The sequence below is a fragment of the Electrophorus electricus genome, chromosome 8 (genome assembly GCF_041902795.1).
Source record: "Electrophorus electricus isolate QZ-2024a chromosome 8, ASM4190279v1, whole genome shotgun sequence".
NCBI classification, from domain to species: domain Eukaryota; kingdom Metazoa; phylum Chordata; class Actinopteri; order Gymnotiformes; family Gymnotidae; genus Electrophorus; species Electrophorus electricus.
The window spans coordinates 8,700,035-8,722,880 of NC_137504.1; the positions used below are offsets into that span (position 1 = coordinate 8,700,035).

The window sequence follows — 22,846 nt, forward strand, 5'->3', positions numbered from 1 at the left end:
TTCACTTATTGTATTATTATAGTGCCAATTATTTTTAAATTGTTGTCTTCCTTGTTAAATCTCCTATGAATTGCAAATACCCCCTTGCAAATTTATCCTGCCGTCTACCATTTGTTAAATTCAGCTGCGGGGTCAAATACTGCCTCTGAGCTTTTCGGAGAACTAAAATGTCTGCAAAGCAACATATATAGTCTGAATTATTTTAATATTTAAGACAGAGGTGGATATTGTACTAGGCCACCTTGACACTTCTCCTATCTCCCATTTTCAAAAATTGGCTGTGCTGGTAGATCATTGTTTTATTTTATAGTTTAGTCAGATTTGCTAAGCTGGGACAGAGACACTCTCTGGCAAGGAATTTCGGCCAACCACCTAAAAGTGTACTAGAGAATGTATTTCACTTTGGGACCGAGGGGATTTGGGAGGGAGGTGGGAGCTGTGGTCAGTGAGGGCAGTGTCCAAGTCTTACAGTTGGGATACATATGCACCATCCACTAAACCAAAGAGCTGACTGTATAACTGACCTACATCCCAATTCTTTGTTTATTTTTAATAACCAGATAACCATGGGTGAAATGACAAGTGATGTATCAAGTGTCTCACAAAACAAGTCATCAACAGACATGCCATCTATTACACTCCCTTGTCCAATATGCCATAAGACTTTTAGTAACACCCGGATGATAAAACGTCATCTGAGGAGTCACAGTGACTTTAGGAGGTACCCATGTGAGTACTGTGGGAAAGGCTTCAATGACACTTTCGACCTCAAGAGGCATGTGCGCACCCACACAGGTATATCTGTCATTATGTGTTACCATTGTTTTGCTCTCTCCCATGTTCAGTAACATTACTAACCCACGTGTCTCCTCTTCAAGGTGTGCGTCCCTTTAAGTGCTCCATGTGTGACAAGGCCTTCACTCAGCGCTGTTCCCTCGAGTCTCACTTGAAAAAAATTCATGGTGTCTCTCAGCAGTATGGCTACAAAGAACGCAGGGACAAGCTATATGTGTGTGAAGAGTGTGGTCTGACAGCGCGGACACAAACTGGCCTGTTCGTGCATATCCAGACCAAACATCCCAACAGCAGAAGAGTTAAAGACAAAAACAGCTCAAAGCAGTCACAAGGCTGGCAGAGCAGAGTATCCCTCGGCTCACCTCACACCCAGTGTGATGTGGAGTCTGTTGTTCGAACTGATGCTATTGTTTGACAAGTTATCATATGATAATCATTAGTATATAACATGAGAACCTTTCTTTAGCCATTATTAACTAACTTTTCTTCAGTGCACTTGTAGATGATTAATGTTTTTAGGCAATATTAAATTCCTTTCAAAGTTGTTATAGACCGTGTAGAATAAAGATTCATAGTTCGAGCTGTTACAAATCACTGGATACAGTTTAATATATCAGTAAAACCAAAATGATTAAAACTGTGTTGGAACGCCATTATCTGAAAATGCATTATCTGAATGCAACTTTATTTAAAATGTTTATTTGTTTCAATGGTTCTTTGCTTCCACTACGAAGCGGCTATTATGCTGACAACTAGTGGCCTGGATGTTACTGAGATTCTGTACTAAATCTATTTTACAAGGGCCACCTCCGCTCTACGCTTTACTTTATTGAAAAAAAATGAAATAAACAAATGAATAAAATATTCACTTTCATAAATATTGTTTGCTACTTTTTGGTGGTAAAAATTACTTACTGCTCCTTTAAACTAATGGTCTGTTTCCGCTTGTGCTAGTCTAGCCTATTACAGACCATACACTATTACTAACTGAACTGTGTACATTTACATTCTGTCGATAACTTCGAAAATGAACGTTGAAATATACGTCTATTTACTATATCTTACCATAGAGCCGAACGGACGTCGCAGATTCAGCGCTTTTTGAGTAGAATGAAGGTGCGCTTAGGGATGACGTCAGAGTGTACGCTGTGTTGAGTGTGATCAGGTAGGCTAACATTAAACTGTGTGTGTGACCTAGCTATATAACCTTTGCGTTGTGTTCCATACCCCAGGGCATTTTTCGTGTTTAATTAGCAAAAATTCTAAAAGATTTATCAGGGATGCTAAACAGTATTTGACGAGGGGGCTCAATAAAATGGCAACCTAAGGTCACCATGTGTTAAGTGCGTTCACACAGCTGCGTAGCGCGCGGACGAGCGCGAGAAGAGACGGGCGCTGCTCGCTCACTCCTGCAGTGTTTTTTTTTCCGCGCGCACCGTGGTCTCGCCATATAGGGTGAAAGGAAGTCAAGCGTAACGGTACCTGTTACCTGCTGTTTCCTGTCCTGTACGCGCCTTCGTGGAAACCAGCGAATAACTGACATAACAGTAACCTTTGATTTTCTCAGCGGCACAGTTATCAAGGCAATGTGAAGGGGAGAAGAAGGACGCAATCATGTTTGTGTAGAGAATGCATTTTTGCCGCGGATAGAACTGTCGGAGAAAACATTGCATAATATCTGTCAGATGGGGTAAAATGCCTCGCAGCAAGGTCCCGACGCTGGAGCACATGGCAGTTTGGATCCAGGACAAATCTGCAGTAATAACATATGTAAGTCAAAGAGAAGGAAACGATTGAGAATGCAAGGGGTGACGGTGACCGGAGAGGCGCCCACACTGAATGGGGGCGGAAGAGAGGAGGTAAGGCGTGTGAGTGTTAGTAAATATGAGTGAGCCTGAGATATATATATATATATATATATATCTCGTTTTGAGATGTGAAAGGTTAATAGTCAGTTATTGTGCTTTGCTCGGGCCCAAGTACAAATGAAATCAAACTCTTTCCTGCATCAACATTAAACAAATATATATTATACGCCAAAATTTTATAAAAATATTATTAATTGTATTATTTATTCTACAGATTGAGTTATAAATTATTGTAGCCTGCGAATAGACTATTTCCAGACGTTTTTCTGAATGAGTTAAGATTTGGCTATTTGTCAAAAACGATAGATGCTTCATACAGCAGGTGACAATGATTTGACCAATTAGTTTTGCCTGCTAAATGTGTAAGACATAACAGGTTAGTGCATATAATTGCTAAAATTATGTTCTTTAAAATAAATATTTGTCATAATTTCCTTAAATCTGAATAACCCTTCCCATTTGCCTGAATTTAAGGAACAGGTTTTGAGTAGCCTGTTTACAAAGGGGAGGGGTTATGTGGGCTCTATGCATCTTCTTTGTCGTCATAGAAACCGATGGAAAAATTGAAGACATTGAGAAGCATGTAATGTTTATTTTTATCTTTTGTACATATGTGTCAGTCTATCTGTTTTGACGCTAATACATTATTTTCTCTATCCAGATGGCTTAAATCAACTTCGTGTCTGCTTTCGTTCCCACTTTACATTAACAACATTTGACAGACGCACTTATCCAGAGCAACTTACATATATTTATCAGTATCATACAGTGTGTGCTCCCTGGGAAGTGAACCACAACCTCGGTATTGCTAGTTCTACCAGGTGAGCTACAGGAGTATACACATTGCTTGAACACTGAATGCTGGGTTAAAGCAGCACTTGCCATGATCGCTCTAGCATTTGTTTGTCATGGGCAAAGAAAGTTAAGCAGTGATGTGAGTGCAAAATGTTTCATAAGACCAATTTCTTCTCCCTTTATTGGTGTTCAGCATACTATTTTCAACCCATCTCATTGAGCAAGATTGCTGTGTAGCTGAGTAGTGACCTAAAAGAGTAGAATTCAATTCAAGTGCCATTTGTTGAAAAGCACCTAAAAATATCTGCTTTTGGTATTGTTACTATAATTGCCTATTGGTTGTCTTTGGTACCACCTGTTTACAGATCTCAGAAAGGATTATTTCAAGAAATGTAGGAACTACATTCAAACAGGCAGCAACATTAGAATATTGACATATATTTAGGATAATGATAGGATTTGATTTGAGCTTATGTTCACCCTTTTAATGAATATACAGATGACTCATGACCAGGTTACTCAAACCCAGTGCTCAAAGCTGAAAAAGGCTGGATCTTCTTTCCCACTATTCTGGGCAGTTAATATGTGAATGCTATGAGTAGTGCAGGACTGGCTGGTAAAACTCTCCTCTTACAGGAACTGAGAGCAGAACCATGGCACCATGGTCACCTCTGGCTCTGTATTTATGCCAGTGGAAGTGATTCAAAGCTACACCTCCTCTCATAAACTGGCATGATTGTGGTGCTTCCCACTGAGATTTATTTATTTTTTTTAATTATTTTAAAAATAATTTAAAAATTACACTCTAAAAGTTCCATAAAGTGGAAAATGTTTACATTTTTGGTTCCACTTATCCTATGCGGTCTATGCTTAGGTTCCAGAATACATGAAGCAAAACTGATTTGTAATTTTTTTTCACAAATATTTAGAATGGAGACTAAAGGAAACCAGTGTCTGTTATTTAAGTCACTTTTGTAAATTTGTAAATTTATTAACTAGTTTGACATTGTAAGGTAATTATCACTACTGAACATTATCTCACTCATTTATGATGAAGCCAAGTCTCCTCCTAAATTCACTATAGGTCAACTGGTTCAGAGTTTTTAGCCACAGATGGTAATATGTTCCTCTGGATTTTATGCTCAGTGTTGGTTCCACACATAGTTCTCTTCCAGCATGATTCAGATGGTCCTTCTCTCTCATTATCAGATAACATCCACACAAGTTAATGAAATTGTTAGTAAGAGTCCTTTCTGAATAATGAGTGTGGTCAGTCTCTCTCTGTTGGAGCTTGTGTGTGGTCAAGCATGAAAGCTGTACCAATGACCGTCTATCTGAAAATGAAGGACAAATCCATTGCTCATTCTTTCACTAGGATCAATCACACTAAGGCATCCCTCCCAGTGTATGTTAAGGGCAGCTGAAGTGTAGGCTTCAACACTCACACTCACTTTTTAATCACTGATTTGTTTTTGCCACATCAAATGTTCTTTGGTATCTTACACATTTCTTTTTAAGTATAGTAATAGTAAAGTAAATTATTTATTAAAGTTATGTAGTAACAACACTAAGCCAGTGGTTATTTTACCTGTCGTATATTTTTAAGTGTGATCTTTTAGTTTATGAGAAGACACTACTACTCACTAGTAGTTCAACAGAAGTTGTATATGCTATGCTTCCAAATATTATTACTAATACATTTTGTATTGATAGCTATAAGACAATTAACCAAAATGAAATAATCTAATAGTAGCAATTTTCACTAGTATTAGATTGAAAAACAGGCCAATTTCAAAACAGGCCAGCTATTACTTTCATAGCAATGGTACAATGTCTGATTGTCATATTGCATCATTTTGTATTATCTTCCCATCATAATCTGAACCTTAGACTGACTCCCTCACACTCTCAGTAGCTATGTTAACTGTCCATATTACATTACATGACTGATCAATAGCCTGTGAGACACAGGGTGGGGGAAGGGGGTTAAAGATCTAGGATGAGTTGAATTTTCATAATGTTAAAAATGAACATTATAACAGGGACATTATAGTTGTAACAGGGACACAGCCATAAACATTGTTAACTGGAACTATTTTAATTTAGCATCAGCACTTATTGTCTTACATTCGCTGATGCATTTTCTCAGATTCCTCTGACTCATGCTACTTCCATTAGTGGGCATGTGCATGGTTGGGATCAGGTGAGCATTGCCTACCCAGAGGAATCATCTGCCTATTCAGTGAACATTTGGGGAAAATCACTGTTATAGCTATTGTTTTGACCATTTATAGTTGTCTGTAATTTTGTCATTGGCCATCAAAAATGTGCTGCTTTCTTATTATCCATTTTGATGTGGGTGTGCTTAGTCAGAGCTCCTCCTTTACAATATTGCCAAATTATGATACTACATGCATATGCGGTAAAGACATGGTCAAGTGTATTGTTTGTAGCTAGCTTCTCTCAGCAATCCAATTAAAACTATTAATACCTTTTGATTCTTGGTCATTCTTTTCTTTGGTTCTTATAAGTTATATTAGTAGTCTTGTATAGTTTCATGTTTTACAAGCTGTGTTTCCTTTAAGTTGCCAGCTCACTTGGCCACTGTTTTAGTGATTAGCCAGCTAGCTTGCCAGGTCCAGGATAGCTATAGCTGATTTGTTGCTAATCACTGGATTTGTTTGTTGGAAGGCTAGCACAATTAGTTTTATTTAGTTAACTGGGTAAATCTTGCAACATGGATATGGGGCTCATTAAAGAACAGCACCCTCAACCCCAGTGCATGTTGCCTGCATTGTCAAGTCCAGCTCATCTAACAACATCGAACAAAGCATCATTGTCTCGGTTGCAGTATCAGCAAATTTCCATCCTCCACAAAATCCAGAAACCCCATCCTCCATCTGCTCCTGACTTAAATCTGCATAGCCCTTCCTATCCAACTTTAAGTACATATCTCCAGCACTCCTTTGGATAAACTGTCAGAAGCTTTAGTGTAGGTTCGTACCAGTCTCAACAGTGGGTGGAATAATGCAAGTATTTAGTATAGTTTTTTAGTATTTAGTATAGTTTTAAGTATTAGCCTGTATCAAATTTGTTGTTTCCCATTGCGAACAAGAGGAAAATTTCAAAATTTCACAGCAATTTCAAAATGCATCCCTGAATACACATCAAATGTTATTCAAAATGAAAACATCGAAACTTTCCAAAATGGTAAGAGGAATATGATGAAACTGACTGTCTTTGCATTAAAACGAATTGGCAACAGGGAATGCTGTAACATTGAGAATTTAGCAATAATAATATCATCTGTATGCAACTCCATCCAAAAAGAAAATTTTATTGGCTTAATTCACTTGACACAGCTTGATGCTGAATATGTGTGCGACCAAATGCTCTCTCATCTATCTGACATGTATGCACAGCTCCAACCAGCACTTGGCAGTGGTACATGTGATGCAATTGGATACTTTTGTAAAGAAGTTCTTTGGATGGTCTAATTCATTGAATACATTCTGTCACAGACATTATGTTGCAGACAGGTACAATACTCCCACAATCAAAAGCCTGCTAGAGATTCGTTGGACCAATCATTGTGATTCTGCAGTCATGTGCACTGCAGAGGAAGTGGTAGTGGTAGCGGTAGCGGTAGCGGTAGCTCAGTGGTTAAGATACTGAAGTTGTATTAGGAAGATTGCTGGTTTAAGACCCGCCACTGTTGGGCCCCTGAGTAAGGCCTTTAACCCCTCAATTCCTCAAGTTGTGCTCAGTCATAATTGTAAGTTGCTTTGGATAAAAGTGTCAGATAAATGTAAAAATCTAAATGTGGTGACTGCTTCACTGAAGGAGCTGTGACTTGTCTCCTTGGGAAGAGGATTTCTCTCATTGTGGAAATACCAATCATCCTAGGAAAATAAATTTGATAATTGTGTTGTCTTGCCAACTATTGGGCAGCTGCATTTGAAAGTTCTTCTTCTGCCTTGTTCCTGGCATTCCAGATTGCAATAGGCTATATTTTTCTATCCTAGATTTCCTATGTAATATGTGGTGATCCGACCATTTATTTAACATCACCTTAAAGCTAAACGCAGTGTTCAGCAAGTACTGCTAGCTTACTCAACTTTGTATCATGCTCTCTCCTTGCTAGCTTACTCATCTTTTGTCTTTTATTGTAATTCCTGTTTTAATATTTACCCCTAGCGAGCTGTCAACTGCATTCTAAGAGTTCTACATTTGTTTACGTACACAAAAATCATAATATTTAGTTAGTAAATAGTAAAATGTATGTATGTATGTATGTATGTATGTATGTATATGGAAGTCCCACAGGATCTTAGCTTGATTATTTTCCACCACCTTTGGGGGTGCATCTCAGTTAGACCTTACAGCCTGTACTTGGCACAGATGTTTCTGTATGTCACCCACTTGGTTATGGCGTGCCATGTATGCCCTGCCTGCTAGCATCTTGCATCCTGCTGTTATGTGCTGGATTGTCTCAGGGGCATCTTTGCACATCCTGCATCTGGGGTCCTGCCTGTTGTGGCAGATCCCCAGCCTCTATCGATCTTGTATTTAGAGCTTGTTGTTGTGCTGCCATGATTAGTATCTCTGTGCTGGCTTTCAATCCAGCTTTTTCCAACCATTGGTAGGATTTCTCCATATCAGCCACTTCCAATGTCTGCTGTTGGTACATACCATGCAAGGTTTTTTTCTCCCTTGATGGTCCCTGCTACTTCTCATTTCCATCCCCCTTGGGTTTCTGCTGTCTGGGGTACTCACTAAGCATGTAGGCAGCTTATATAGCTGCTTATGGGTCCCTCTGTATAGTGGTGGTTAGGGAGGGGTGGGGGGGCAGTGAAGGCCAGTGCCCCTGTGGCAACAAGCTTGGACCCCTCCCCTACAGCCCCCTAAATGAGGAGTTTCCTTACTCTTGCGAACATAGGGCTTTAACATAGCCACTGGCCCTAGCCTGGCCTAGAACCATCACTACCTCTGTAGATTAAAAAGAGATGGAGGATATGCTGAGTTTTTCATTTGGGAGATGATGATACCCCCCACCCCCCTTATTTATGATTTATTGTTCTCTTCCCACACCCTTTACTCAACTAGATTAGTGGATCTCCCCTTCATTGATACTCTGTGTATGCTCTGACCCAACTGTTTGGATAATTGTATGCTTTATGTCAAGAAGTTCATGTACATTTAATTTTAGATTGACCTTTTTAGGCACTCTTTTTCAATCACCACTTACAATCTTTGTTGTCTACTATTAAAAAGATTTTAAAAAAAATAGCTAGTTACTTATTGCTTTGTGCAGAGCAAAGAGTCACATATGACATCAGGACATACAGAAAAGTATATAAACATATGCACCCACATACATGTACTCACAGGTGTGCAGTGTACTTTCATGTTCTCTTATTCTCTACTTACTACTCAAGCACTGAGTACTTTGGTGCATCTTGTATGAAAGCATTTACAAGTCCATGCTTGTCCTAGGCCGTAGGTTCTTACAGCAGCTAAATAATTTATCTTTTTAAAATGGCTCTGAAAATGTCTCTTGCCACTGAACAAATGCTCAAATGCTCATGGAAGGTTACATAAATATCTTTGTTCTATGTGAGGACATTTTCTTACAGAATAAGAAAGACTTCATCCTCTCACTGTCTCACCCTCCCATCACCTTAGTCTATGATGCCAGTCATTGTAGAGTGTCTACTCAATGAATATTTTATCAATGGTAATGTAGCCTATTTTATGGCACTCAGATAGTATAATGTAACAGTCCTTTAGAGTTCATTATCCTATTATCAAGAACTAAATACATGGACGAATACATACATTCTTCTATTCTGCGGGAATAATTAATGATAAACTTGACATGTTGAGTTTGTTGTGAAGGATAATGTTAAATTGTCATTTCAGGACATCATTTTGTGTCATTTCTTAGCAACTCCACACTGTAGTGCTTTCTTAAGTGACCACACATACATAAATCACATCTGAAGCTCAGTGGTAATAGAGGCTTCAAGTTCACTGCATGCTCTAATGGATTCTCCCTCACAGTTTGCTCTCTTGTCTTTAAAAACCAGAACAATTAAACTCCTGCACCTCTGCCAAGAAGAGCACAGGCTCTCTCAGCCTCTCTTCCACAGCTTGGACTATAGCCTGCCTTTTAGTACTGCAGTATCTCTCAGCAAGAGCATTGCTCTGAGTATTAGCAGATTTGTGTGTGTGTGTGTGTGTGTGTGTGTGTGTGTGTGTGTGTGTGTGTGTGTGTGTCTGTCTGAATGTGCACGTCTTTATATGTGTGTATGTCTGAGGCAGGGAGTAGCACAGACCATGTGAGACCATGCAGTGAAAGGGATATACTGGCCACATTCCGAATTTGCTCTTTTAAAGCTGTTTATGTTAGTTTTGCTGTTTGTGTCAATGCCATTATGTCCTGTCAGTTATCTCACAGACTGTGGAGGAAAACAGCAGTGAGGAGACATATGGCTGCAGTACCTTTAAGCTGCCACAAGAAAAGAGGCAGCAGAGAGCCAGACAGTTTCTCATGATCAATGCCCCCCTCTACACTAATATGGAGCATGTTAAATGCAGGAATGGCTTGGGTTACGAGCTGCCAGGAAATGTAGTCATGCCTCAAGAGACTGGAGGATAAAAGTCAATTACTGCAGAAGGGAACAGTTTTACCAAGCTACTGTTGAGGTGGTGTATCAGAAATGTGTCCTGTAGACAGTTGTGCATTACATTGCAGACAAAATGCATGTATTTTCTCAAGTAAATCATTTATGAAAAAGAATATTGTGTTTTTTTCTCACACAAGAAGTGTTTGACCACTTTTGACTAGTGTTTCTCTATTTGTTTTTCTTCTCCATTCCCACAACCTCCAAACCCACTCTATACGCCTACACCCTTCCCACAACCTTTCTGAACAATTTCCGGCTCATCTGCACACTCCTGACCCCCCACCCCACCCCGATCCTCACTCCGCTTCCAAACTACAGCAACGTCCTCTCAAGCAGTCCTTAAGTGGCTCTCTGTGCCGGGAGTCCCACTGGAAGTGTTTGCTCCTGACCCTGCTCATGTATGGCTGCTTCGGTACACTCGGCTGGTGCTCCTTATACCGCATCACTGTTATGGCATCTGATGACCAAGGTCCAACCTACTATGGCAACCCAGCCCGGTTCTACCATGACAGCCCCTGCTCCAATGGCTACGTCTATATACCTGTGGCCTTCCTTGCTATGCTGTATGTGGTCTACCTGGTGGAGTGCTGGCACTGCTACTCGAGAACAGCCCACTTGGCTAAAGTGGAGATCAGCCATGTATATGACCGGATCCAGCGACTGCAGCAGGCTACGCCCTGCATCTGGTGGAAGGCCATCAGCTACCACTATGTCCGGCGGACCAGACAGGTGACACGCTACCGCAACGGCGATGCCTACACCACTACGCAGGTGTACCATGAGCGTGTCAACACACATGCCGCCAGCTCCGAGTTCGACTACTCCCGGCATGGTGTGAAGGATGTGTCCAAGGAGCTGCAGGGCCTGCTGGAGCACCCTGTCACACGTCTGCGCTTCACCAAGTGTTTCAGCTTTGCTAGTGCTCGCGCCGAGACCGCCTACCTCACACAGCGAGCACGTTTCTTTGGGGACAATGAAGGCCTGGATGACTACATGGAGGCACGAGAGGGCATGCACCTGAAGAATGTGGACTTCAGGGAGCATATGCTAGCATTCCCTGATCCGGCACACCCGCCCTGGTACACTCGCCGCTGGGTCTACTGGCTGGCCTCCGCCCTGATGCTCTCCTGGCCGCTGCGTGTGGTTGTCGAATACCGCACAGCCTATGTCCACTACCATGTGGAGAAGCTATTCGGTGAGAATGAAGATGCCAATGATAATGGCAACACTGAGAATTTACGTTCAGGCTTTGAGCATGGTACAGGAGGGCCCTCCCTGCGTGTGATATCACGGGTGAACACAGTGGACATGACTGAGCTAGAATGGCATATCCGCTGCAACCAGCAGATGGTGCCTAGCTACTCGGAGGCTTTGCTTATGGACCTGGACATGAACCCCAGCACACCGCTGTCTGTGGCGATGGTGGGTCAAATGAGGCACAACTCCAGCTACTTCCTCCAGAGCTGCCCTCGCTGCCGGAGATCCACAAGCAGCTCCTCTCTGCCCGCGTGGGTCAGAGGGAATGTGGCGAACTCGTTCCCCATAAGGGCTGGAGGAAGACTGGCTCTGAGTCGCAGTGGTTTCTCCCTAGGGCGCTTACACTCCACTCGAAACCGCCATACCTGCCTGTTTCACTCAAGGAGCCTTGGAGGAATGGGGAACAGGGGGGAGGAGGGAGGCGGGGGCTTTCTTGGCCGGGGGTTCTGCAGGTCAGATGAGGAGAGGAGAGGGGTTCTAGATGGGGAGGGGCCAGAGGATGAGGGGAATGGTGATCTTAGGGAGCAAGGGCAGGAACAGGGAGATCAAAGAGAGAACAGAGTGGTCAGGGGAGAGGAGAGAGACAGGCCACCAGCCTATCAGGATGCTCTGTATTTCCCTCTTTTGATCATACATGGAGAAGAGAGCTGTCATGGTGGGCGGGACATTGATACGGGATAATGGTTGAGACTGGTATTTGGAATGCAGATTAGCAGTGCACTGGTATGTGAGGAATATATATGGAGGTTAGCAGGTAAGTGAAGTAAAAGCAACAGAATAGAGAGTAAGCGTGCTAGCGACTGACAGAATAAAAGTCCATACCCCAGGAAGTAGTAAGGTGAAACCTGAATGGCTGATTATTATGAAGGAGAAAAAATGCGTTTTGATATACTATAAAAGACGAGGGTAGCCCTGAAGAACAAATCAAATGTCAGTGAATGTATTGTAAGGTTTAAAGGAAAATATGGTAACTGGGTCAATCCATGTCAGTGTCAGTTAATACTGAATTGACATGGATTAACCCTATACAGAATTGCAATAGGCATGAATCATTAGATATCATTATATATCCTATTATTCTATGCCTAGGCATAACACCTTCATCAATGAGAAAATGCACAATCAGTCTGAGTAGCCCATTTGTCACTTTAGGAGTATTGTAGTTTACAAAAAAGCAGGATCACTATATCTGATCACTTTGTGAAGACATTCCAAACATAGCAACTTAAGTAATAATGTAGTTTATGCTACATTTTGAAACAGACATTAGCCTAATGCTATTATTTAAACAGATGTATAACTGTAGTTATACTGTAGAAGAGAGGGTCTCCAAATTCTGTTCATTGAAGGTGAATGAAAGAAATAAACAAAAAAAAATTCAAAAAATCTCAGGGGAAATGATTTTTTTTTTGTTTTGTTTTGTTTTGTTTTTTTTAATGGAAAGTAAATGATGGTACAGATTTGCTAGAATGGGAGGTAGGTTGATGAATTGTAATCCCTTGCTGTTTGTATTTGTGATTCAACCTACTGTATTGTCATGATTTCTTTTTTTTAAATTGCCTTGCTGAAGCTTGGCGCTCATGGCTCCACTGTTGCATGCCTTAAGGATGTTTCTATTCTGCACCATGTCTACCACTAGTAAAAGTAAAACCTCATATACTGTAGCTATAATACAGCATTATTCTTCAACAGACATACATAACACGTGATTTGCATAGAATACGGGGATGCCTTAGCCTGGTCTCAGACGGAAACATAAATGTTATAAAGGAATAATACAAAAATATTACTAACCCATCTCCTGTTTTAACTGTAATGTTCTGTAGTAATAATTCTGTAATAATATAAATTAATGAAGTGAGACCACTTCAAACATCCAAATGTCTGTTGCTCTTCACATCTACTGCTCCCTGTATTGCTAGAGTATTGACAGATTTTATCCTTTAAGTTTATACAAAGCTGACCTTTAGAAACAATAATTGATTCATTCATAATAATTGCAGAATAGGCCCACAATAAAGTCAAATGACTGGCACTAGTGAAAAGCACATAATTGCCTATAAAAACACAAGCCATGGTACACAATTACACTGTGCAGAGTTGCCACACAGATAAAACCATCTTGCAAATAGCTAGTTGAGACTTACTTTCCTAGTAGCCCTGCAAGGCTTACTACCAGGCACAACTAGTTGTGTGCTTTACAAACCGTACAGGGAATAGTGTGGAGAACATCTGACTGTTAAGCTAAACACAAAATGGAAGAATGTACTAACTAAAGTCCTGCACAATTTGTGACGACCAAAATACCCAGAGCACATGCTGAATGCATCCCTGTTTTATCAACAGGACTCTGCTACAAATCTAGCTACAGGTACTACTCCAACTAGCACTGAACATTCTGTGATGATGATGGTTATGATGGTGGTCATATAAATAAAGTCAAACCTTTAGCAGTGTGTTTCATGAGTAGTTCTTTTGCTCACTGTTAGCAACAATATTGCTAATGAATTGGATTTCTGTATAGAAATCATTTTGAGGTTTTGCATAAAATGTAACCACTTGGTGAGGTGCTCGTTGCTATGTTTTACTTACAGTAAAAGTCCTTGTTTAACTAAAAAGGCTGTTTATTCAGAATAAACTAACATAATTGATAGTGAAAAACCTTCAGCATGTAAAATATAAGGGATTATTTGCTGTAGTATATGCTGAAGCAAGAAAAACTTCCTTTTTTTAGGTTATAGGGAGGTACTGAAAATTCTACTGTATGGTTGTCTTCCCTCCCTCCTTCCTGTGCGTGAAGGGCAGTAGTGTCGTAGCTACTGCCCAAATGATGGATGAGAGAGAGAGAGAGAGAGAAAGAGAGAGAAAAACATAGAAGAAATAGAAGCTCAGTTGCACTGGAAATTACTTCATTGTGTGGAGGACTGTCAAGGGCAAGTGACCGAGTTAATGCAACAGTGCTCTGCAGAGTCTGCTTCTCTAGTGAGACTTCAGCCATGCACTCATTTAATGGATAGCACTCCTACCCTGGGCAGTGTGCTCAAGAAATACTGTCCATAATGAATTATTATGAATCATGTAATATGGTAAATTCATATGACAATCAAGTTCAGTAATATACCAATATAATCCAGTACTACATGGTTTACTGTGCATTGGTTTGCCACTTGTATTCGAGATTGTAAGATTACTAATTGAGAGGTTGTCACTTAATGTCTGTTGTACATAATTTGGCCATAATGTTAAATGATTCTAGATTATAGCATGTGTTTTTTTTCTTTTCTTGTGTGAGTCTTGTATAAAGGTTAAGTGTTACTGTGTGTGAAGAGTTCATTAGATAGGATAAGCTTTGTAGTGAGCTAGATGTTTCTACTGCTGAGCCTGCTGGTTATTCAGGCTGGTGCTGCCATCAGAGATTTAGGTCACAGCATCTCTGGGAATACTGAACTTGTTTTCCTAGTAACAGTAATGAGGACTCACTGAAAATGTAAACTGCTTCAGTTAAGAGCATTTCAACTAACCGCATGCCTTACAGCAACTGTAGTGCAACTGATATACACAGTACACCTCAAGTATTACATATTATTGATACATGAAACTATCTGTTTTAACATTGTGATTTAGTTAGCCCCTTGAGGTTAAACCTTGTTTGCCAGACACTTGCTCACCACATCCCTGTTCCTGCTGCCCTCTGGGCTGAGAAGGAAGGCAGTGAGGATGTCCCAAGGACCAGCTGAATTCAGCAAGGAGCCATGCGGAGGGTCTGCTCTCAGTGGTTGAAACGGTTGCAGATACAGTGTCTAGAACAGCTTGTTCTCCCAGCTGCGAGATGATGGCCAGAGCCTGGGCCAGCACAGCTTAGTGGCCATATGGGACACGGCAGCAAATGGCTCTGAGCTGCAGCACATAGGGCTTCGGCTCACACAGAGCTCTACCTCCTTCAGTGGAAGGGCCATGAATGGAGTGAGAAAAGATTTATTTTTGCATACTGCACAATACTTTAATAATCATGCAATACTGCATTATCATTAATTGTCCATACACACTAGTTTGTTATATAGCAAATGATTAAATTCACATTTCAGTTTGGTTAAAACAATTCTAATATATCAGAACATTGGTGCCCTTCAGTACCAAAAAAACAGGAGCTGTATTTTTTGTTGTTTTGTCAAATCTTTAGATGAAAGGTTATGCTGTGTAAAGCAAAATACACCAGACTATTAATTCTAAATAAGAAAACATCAGTATATGGTGATAATCAATTATTCTATAGACAACATATGGATACAGTCAGAGATAGATAACAATTACATGAGCGTTTAAGGGTTGTAGGTTGAATGTGAAGTAAATTCCTCTTGGATGGTATTATTATATCCACTATTAATTCCTAATTTCATTCTGTTAAAAACAAACAATCCAACGATATGTACAGTGCCAGATTTGCCAATATCCAGAGTTGTCTGGATTACAAATGATTTTCATATTTAAAAATATTTAATTTTAATTAATTAATTATTTTTATTTATTTATTAAAGTTATTTTGGTTTTGTGTATGAAATTATTCCATGACAAGAATTAGTAACTGAAAAATGTCATTTGCATAACCAAGTTTACCCATGACAGATATTCCCTTAAGGATACCATTATCTTAAAATAGGACTCTACCTGTGAATCATTAAAAAGTTTACAATTTCTGGATGCCTTCATTTCACGTACCACTGATCAGACTGTAAAGCTGAAGGAGAGTGATAGAAAAAAGAGCATTCTAAGGAAATTAGAAATAAAGAGATAGACATTAGCATTATCATGAAAAAGGCTACAAAATGATATCAAAGTGTTTGATATCACTATAAGCACTGCTGGATCAATTATAAGAAAATGTAAGATGCATCATACCGCCTGGGCACTGTCTAAGCAAGTCTGCCCCTCAAAATTCAGCATCTGAACAAGAAGCAGATGTTTAGAAAAGCCACAGGCTGGACAGCAGTCACTTTTAAGGAGCTACAGAGTATAGTGGCTGACAGCGGCTTGTAAAAAATCCGCATCAAAGCACATCTAGAGTTTACCAGACATCACAGTGGCCAAGCTAAAATGTGGAATAAGGTTTTGTGATTAGATGAGACAAAAATGGAGGTTTGTGGCTAAAAGTACAAAGTGATATGTGTGATGCAAAGCTAACATTGTCCATGCCTCAATAAACATCATCATCCTGGCAGTGAAGTATGGCATGGCTGCATCATGTTGTGGAGATGTTTGTCCTCAGCAAGGACTGGGCCGCTTGTTAAAATTACAAAATAAAGTGGATACAAAATTTTTCAGAAAAATAAACTAAAGCTGGAGAAAACTTCCACCTTTCAGCAGGACAATGATCCCAAGCACAAGGCACAAGCAGCACAGTGGTGACTGAACAACAAAAATGTGTTGTACAGATTTCAAAACATCAAGAATTTTGTTACTACTTGAATAAGGACTCTACAAGTGTCATCCAACTAACCTGAAAAACGTGGAGTAAATCTGCCAGGAAAAATGGGTGGAAATCACTTTCAAACAGGGTGCAAAGCTTTTAGAAACCTATCCCAGGAGATTTAAGCATAGTATTGCTATGAGGTGAAAATATTACTTTAAGAGCATATTGGTTTGCAATAGAAATACTGTGGGGGAAAAAACAGTGTGACATTTGTAATCCAGACAAATCTGATTAATTTTAAGAGGTTGAAGATTTGGCAAGGCATTGAAAATACTCAAAAGTTAGTTAAAAGCACCATTTTGGTATCTTCATTTGGAAGATATTTAAAATCACTTTCCAGAAAATCTGTACCTTATATTCAGATGAAGGGAGTAACTATAGAAACTGCCACTTCACTGATCTGATGGACCTCTCAACTAGCCAAGTTTCAAGTTTCAAGTCAGTCCTTAATAACTATGGCACATGATGTAGTAATGTGCATGGGAGGGTCACAGGTTGCGGGCTGGACGACGGAAGAAGGGCTCAGTCTCAGCATGGCTCCACATGGTGTTCTCCCCCACAACCTGGCGTCTCTGCACCATCACCACAGCCATGATCAGCAGCCAGAAGAAGATGCTCACCCACACAGACCTCTGAGGGGAAGGAAACGCAGCCGTAACTCCAAACTTAAAAATGGAAGTACTTAAACTGTTTTACAGCAAATGCCTTCTTTAATAGCCTTGTTGCATTCTATACATACAGGGCTTCTTTGAGTGCGGGTTTCATCATAACTTTCTCCTTGTAATAGACTTAATAGTGTGCATAATGAGAGAACACTTTCACTACTGTTCATGGCTGGCAAATAATTAGTATGTAATGTTTGTGAGGAAGTGTGCTGCACATGGTGTAGAATGGCACCTCAGAGCTGTGCAGTCCTGAGTAAAACTCATTCCCGGTATAGGGACTGGCCCATGTCTCATTCTGTGCGTCTTCACAACTGAAACCAACCCACATTCTGCTCATTGACATAAATTATATTAACAGTGATCCAGTATGAAACTGAAATAATTTGCCTAATTTTGTGTAACAAATGTCAAGTTAATATTTGTGTGCAATGTCAGGGCAGGTACTAAAAGTAGCTCTTCTGTCACCAGATGAATGAAAGTATTTAGATTTTTTTTCAAAAGTATAGAAAAGACTTAGGAGATGGGTGGCTGCACCTGCTTATAGAGGGAACATTGTGGAGAGCAGAGAGACACAGGCTGTCTCTGCCAATTCTGACAATACACCCTGACACCAAGAGTAAAAACATAAGGAGTCCGCACATCCCTAAAGATACATTCAGCCACATTCTCCCCCTAGTGGACACACAGAGAAAACACTGTCAAGATTTAAAAATATTAACAGTAATAAGAATTAAACAAACAGATTTTGATAATTTAAAAGTTATTTATTATGGCCTCTAAAATACAGTCCGTAGTAAATATTTTTATGCCAGTGAGTTCTCCTTCAGTTTGCTGTGCTGAGCTAGATTTATTGAAATATAGTCACCTTTTCACTTCTTCATCCACACAGCCTGCATAGATCCAGAAGAAAATGAGGGAGAAGCAGTAAATGGCCACACACACTGAGATGGCTGACACAAAATAGCAGAGTGAGGGAGAACTGGAGATTTCTACTGTTAAGAAATGGCCTGAAGTGTTGTAGTGGATACTGCCATAGAGGATGCACTGTCCAGCAAAGTGACCCTATAAAACACCACATGATTCTTCAATGAAAATACACTACTGCAAACAAAGTGAATGTGTGCATATGAATACAGACCTACATTTAAAAAAGTACACACACTGCATCAGATTTAATTGTTCTATAAATTTTGAACAGGCCTTGTGAGACACTGTTCCCTATTCCCCAGCTCACTCTCAAACACACACACACACACACACACACACACACACACACACACACACACACACACACAAACGAGTTTGTGCTGTTATGGGTAAGAGCAGCTGTTTTTTTCTGTGACTTCACCATCTGACACCAATGAAGCATAATGTAGAACCATAGGTTATTAGTCACAAGACCAAAAAAAAAAAAAAATCAATAAATCTCTTTACACAAGCAGTGCACCATTCATGCCTTAAATAAAGAATAAATAAAATAAAATATATTTTAAAAAATGTTTTTCTAAATTTCAATTCCGAAACGTCTTTTGTTCACCCAAAAATGACAGGCAGCTACATTTCAGCAGTAATCTACAGTGATACACTAACACAAAATGTGTAATCCGTGGTTTGAAAATAAATTACAAGACTATAATTTTTAAAACCAAATTTTAGAAAACTGTCTAAGTTTGGAAGAGTGAATGACAATTTAGTTAAACTGGTCATAAAATTAGATGTTAAGAGTTTACGATTTAAGAATAAAGCGACTGTTAAGAGCCTTTTCTTTTTCTAAGTCTAAATTTTTTTAAGACATTGTAAAGAAATCTACGTCGCACAACATAAATCCTATTTCTCCGAAATATGTGCAGACTTCCCATCCTACCTGAGTGATAGTCACTGAGGCCGCAGCTATTATCCCGCAGATGAAACACCCCGCGTACAGGACAAGTTCCAACGTTACCAGCCACGGTAGTCCCATCACGAGCATCCTCTCTTTCACCCAAGCGCAGAGAAGCAGTGATCCGAAAAAAAGTGCATTCTAGAAGAAAATCGCTTAGGGTGGCTCTGAACTGTCACAACACAGTCTCTAATGCCAGCCCTGTCTCCTCCAACAATGTTGCTTTTCAGTCATTGTTAACAGTTGGAGACGCACGAGCATAGCTATTACCAAAAGAATGTACTGGGTCCAGGCAAAAATAATTGTATTGTCTATGAAAACGAATCTACATTTGACCCATACTGGTGAGTGAATAACTCAACAGGCTATGAGATTTTTACACGTCCACTTCTCATGAACCTCGTGCCACTTGTTAATGTGGAAAGCTGAAGTCTACACAACAGCCAACTCCACAAACAAACATTTAAGGCACATTTTGCGGAATAATTCGCTTTAAAATTCGTCCATAAAATCTGTTAAGCGCACAATTTCCTATAATACTCATAAAGTGGATTTTCATGTGGACATTTACTGCGAATTTAACAAAATATCTACAATAGCGCAACATCTCAGAAGCCGATCATCGCTTATTCTATCAACGGCGTCAGCCACTCTGTCATCATTTACCACGTTCGACTGAATGATAAATTGCACACGTGCGTTCGTTATGGAGAACTCGTCTCCAGCACAGTAGGTCGCGCTATTAAAGCTGCTATAGTCACAGACAGGAAGAAGTTGTCTGCAGAGACACCAGCATTAAATTTTTTCAGTCTGTTCCACGTTAAGTTTTAAATCACGTTTTGCGCAACATTTAAATTATGTTTTAGCTAAATATTTCTAGTTCGACTGAAGATTCGGATGAAAAACGTTTATGTTCTGACGTTCTGCACTTTTCACGCGGCTTTGAATACAGCTCTATAATGGCGATGCTACTTTTAAATACCATTATTTTTACGTTACTGTGGAGTATGTTGTGCGTTAAAGGTAAGATGTTAAAGTGTTTTTGATCTTGTTATCACAAAATAAACGTGTTTATGGTATGTGAATAGGTCATTCATCTGCTATGCGTTCCCCCTTCCGCAGTTGATGACAGTATGGTATTGATTCCGGGTGGAATCATGAACATGGGAACGAATGCGGTTAATGGCCGGGATGGTGAATCGCCTATTAGAGCTGTGACCGTCGGGTCATTTAAGATAGACAAATACCCTGTTACTAACTCCGATTTCAGGTAATTTAGTCAAACATTAAAAACGTAATTTTTAATATCTGTTCTGATATTAGCAATAATGTGATCTGTCAAATCTTGAAATACAAACTAATTTCAGAAATAATTTTATAGTCACTGAAAGCACCAGATGTATATCTTCTTGATTATCTGATAATCGGAGATTTGCTTTTACGTTTCACCAAATTATTTCACATAGCAAATGGATAACTGTAAGATGAATAAAGAATACCACACTCCTAACATGATTTTAACACTAAAGTGTTTGGGCAATGAGTCCACATCATCATTCCCTCTATTTTCTCATTATTATTTTTCATCCAGGGAGTTTGTCAAGTCACAAAAATATAAAACAGAGGCTGAAACATTTGGTTGGAGTTTTGTATTCCAGGACTTTGTGTCTGAGGAGATGAAAAGCAAGATCACACAGAAAATTGAGGTATGAATGCATGATGGAGGACAAATAGGGTGACCTTGTTGAATAATAGGATAAGACTTGATTTTAGTGGAAGTATGACAAAACCATTTCACACCTTTTTAATATCCTTTTTATTATCTCATATTTAAATGAAGATCTTCTCTCCCCTGTAGTCTGCACCCTGGTGGTTACCAGTGGAGAAAGTGTTTTGGAGACAGGTAATTTGCTTATTTCTTGATGCAGTGAATTCCAAAATATATTTTTATTAAGTTATTTCTAATGTTAATGTATCCTTATGTTAATTATTTCTACTACTGTTGTAATATGTAATTATTTCTCTACATTTGTGTTGACATGTTCAGTGGACATCAGTGATCTCATCTTATGAATTTAACTCACCAACCGCAATCTTTTCTGTAAGCCCAGTGGACCAGGTTCTGGAATAAGCAGTCAGCTAGACTGCCCTGTGGTTCAGGTTAGCTGGAACGATGCACAGACCTACTGTAAATGGAAAAAAAAGAGGTTGCCCACAGAAGAGGAGTGGGAAATGGCTGCTCGGGGGGGGCTTGATGGTAAACCACACATCATTCAACTGTCTTGGGTTCTTGGGTTGCACCTTTTGGGTTCTTATTGATATTTTACACAGATTTTACATTACTTAAAAGAATAATACCATTGTGTGTTTAAGGAAGGATATACCCATGGGGAAACAAATTCCTCCAGAATCGGTCCAACTTATGGCAGGTCTGTGCAGCTATGTTTTTGTGGAAATAAGCCTTAAAATGACTGTTTGTTTGTTGGTTAAATGATCATGTACTTACTGTAGGGGTCGTTCCCAGATGGAGACACAGCAGAGGATGGTTTTCATGGCACAGCTCCTATAACTGCTTTTCCCCCACAGAATAATTATGGTACCCAACCAACCACATATCTGCATTTATAATTATATAGTTATAATTATGGTACACACCATGCACTACACATCTGCATAGGGACATGCAAACAGTACTTTGTAAAAACCAATAGAAAGAGAAACTTTCACCACAAGAAAGAATGAGGTTTTCTGTCATTCTTTTAAAATGGCTTCTCTTATAAACTTGAAGTATTATTCCACATTGTTTCAGGTTTATTTGACATGCTGGGTAATGTATGGGAGTGGACCGCCACACCTTTTCCTTCTGCTCAGACCATGTATGTCCTGCGTGGTGCATCCTGGATTGACACAGTTGATGGATCGGCCAATCACAGGGCTCGTGTGACGACCCGGTCGGTCATAACTTCCTTTTACTTATCAATATTGTAATATTTATTACCTATTATCAGCTTCCTCTGTGTTCTTTAATGACTGATTTGACAATGGTTTTTAATTGAACAGTGGTTTATGATGAATGATTGCCTGTCTTCTGTAGAATGGGCAACACGCCAGATTCGGCATCGGACAATCTTGGCTTTCGCTGTGCTTCAGACTACAAGGCCAGGAAAGGCAGGAGCAAAGGAAGGACTGAGCTATGATTAACAGACAATTAAATATATGATTCCCATCATGCAATATGGTATTAATAATACGTTTCTCTCCCGTGGAGACCAGAATAGACATTACTTATGGGAATTATTTCCACTAAACACTGTGGAATAAAAAAAACAGCATTTTAACACAAACTTTCTTCCTTTTTCCTTTCTGCTTCTTTTCTTAGGTTACTATGGATTTTCTAAATATATATAGAAATATATATTAAAAACACCATG

The 22,846-nt window shown here is 39.6% G+C and overlaps 3 protein-coding genes across 6 annotated transcripts; 2 read left to right on the forward strand and 1 right to left on the reverse strand.

Moving 5' to 3' along the window:
• Positions 1–1,218: 1,218 nt before the first annotated feature.
• tmem151a (transmembrane protein 151A) lies at positions 1,219–13,854 on the forward strand. Of its 4 annotated transcripts, XM_081719865.1 has the most exons (3): positions 1,219–2,654; positions 3,325–3,484; positions 10,466–13,854. In XM_081719865.1, the coding sequence occupies exon 3, from the start codon at positions 10,544–10,546 to the stop codon at positions 12,083–12,085; it is 1,542 nt and encodes a 513-aa protein (XP_081575991.1). In that variant the 5' UTR covers positions 1,219–2,654; positions 3,325–3,484; positions 10,466–10,543; the 3' UTR covers positions 12,086–13,854. The 4 variants fall into 4 exon arrangements, with proteins under 4 accessions (XP_081575991.1, XP_026862222.3, XP_026862215.3 ...); XM_027006421.3 differs by lacking the exon at positions 3,325–3,484; XM_027006414.3 differs by lacking the exon at positions 3,325–3,484 and having other exon boundaries at positions 1,219–2,565.
• A 1,246-nt stretch (positions 13,855–15,100) lies between these two features.
• On the reverse strand, positions 15,101–20,037 carry tmem179bb (transmembrane protein 179Bb). Its single transcript, XM_027006116.3, has 5 exons — positions 19,401–20,037; positions 18,402–18,598; positions 18,071–18,208; positions 17,769–17,847; positions 15,101–17,503 (listed from the first exon to the last, which is right to left on the reverse strand). The coding sequence occupies exons 1-5, from the start codon at positions 19,503–19,505 to the stop codon at positions 17,360–17,362; spliced, it is 663 nt and encodes a 220-aa protein (XP_026861917.3). The 5' UTR covers positions 19,506–20,037; the 3' UTR covers positions 15,101–17,359.
• A 164-nt stretch (positions 20,038–20,201) lies between these two features.
• Positions 20,202–22,759, forward strand: sumf2 (sulfatase modifying factor 2). Its single transcript, XM_027004120.3, has 9 exons — positions 20,202–20,438; positions 20,538–20,685; positions 21,007–21,121; positions 21,274–21,318; positions 21,522–21,672; positions 21,789–21,844; positions 21,927–22,011; positions 22,225–22,366; positions 22,510–22,759. The coding sequence occupies exons 1-9, from the start codon at positions 20,375–20,377 to the stop codon at positions 22,610–22,612; spliced, it is 909 nt and encodes a 302-aa protein (XP_026859921.3). The 5' UTR covers positions 20,202–20,374; the 3' UTR covers positions 22,613–22,759.
• The last annotated feature ends 87 nt before the right edge of the window (positions 22,760–22,846 follow it).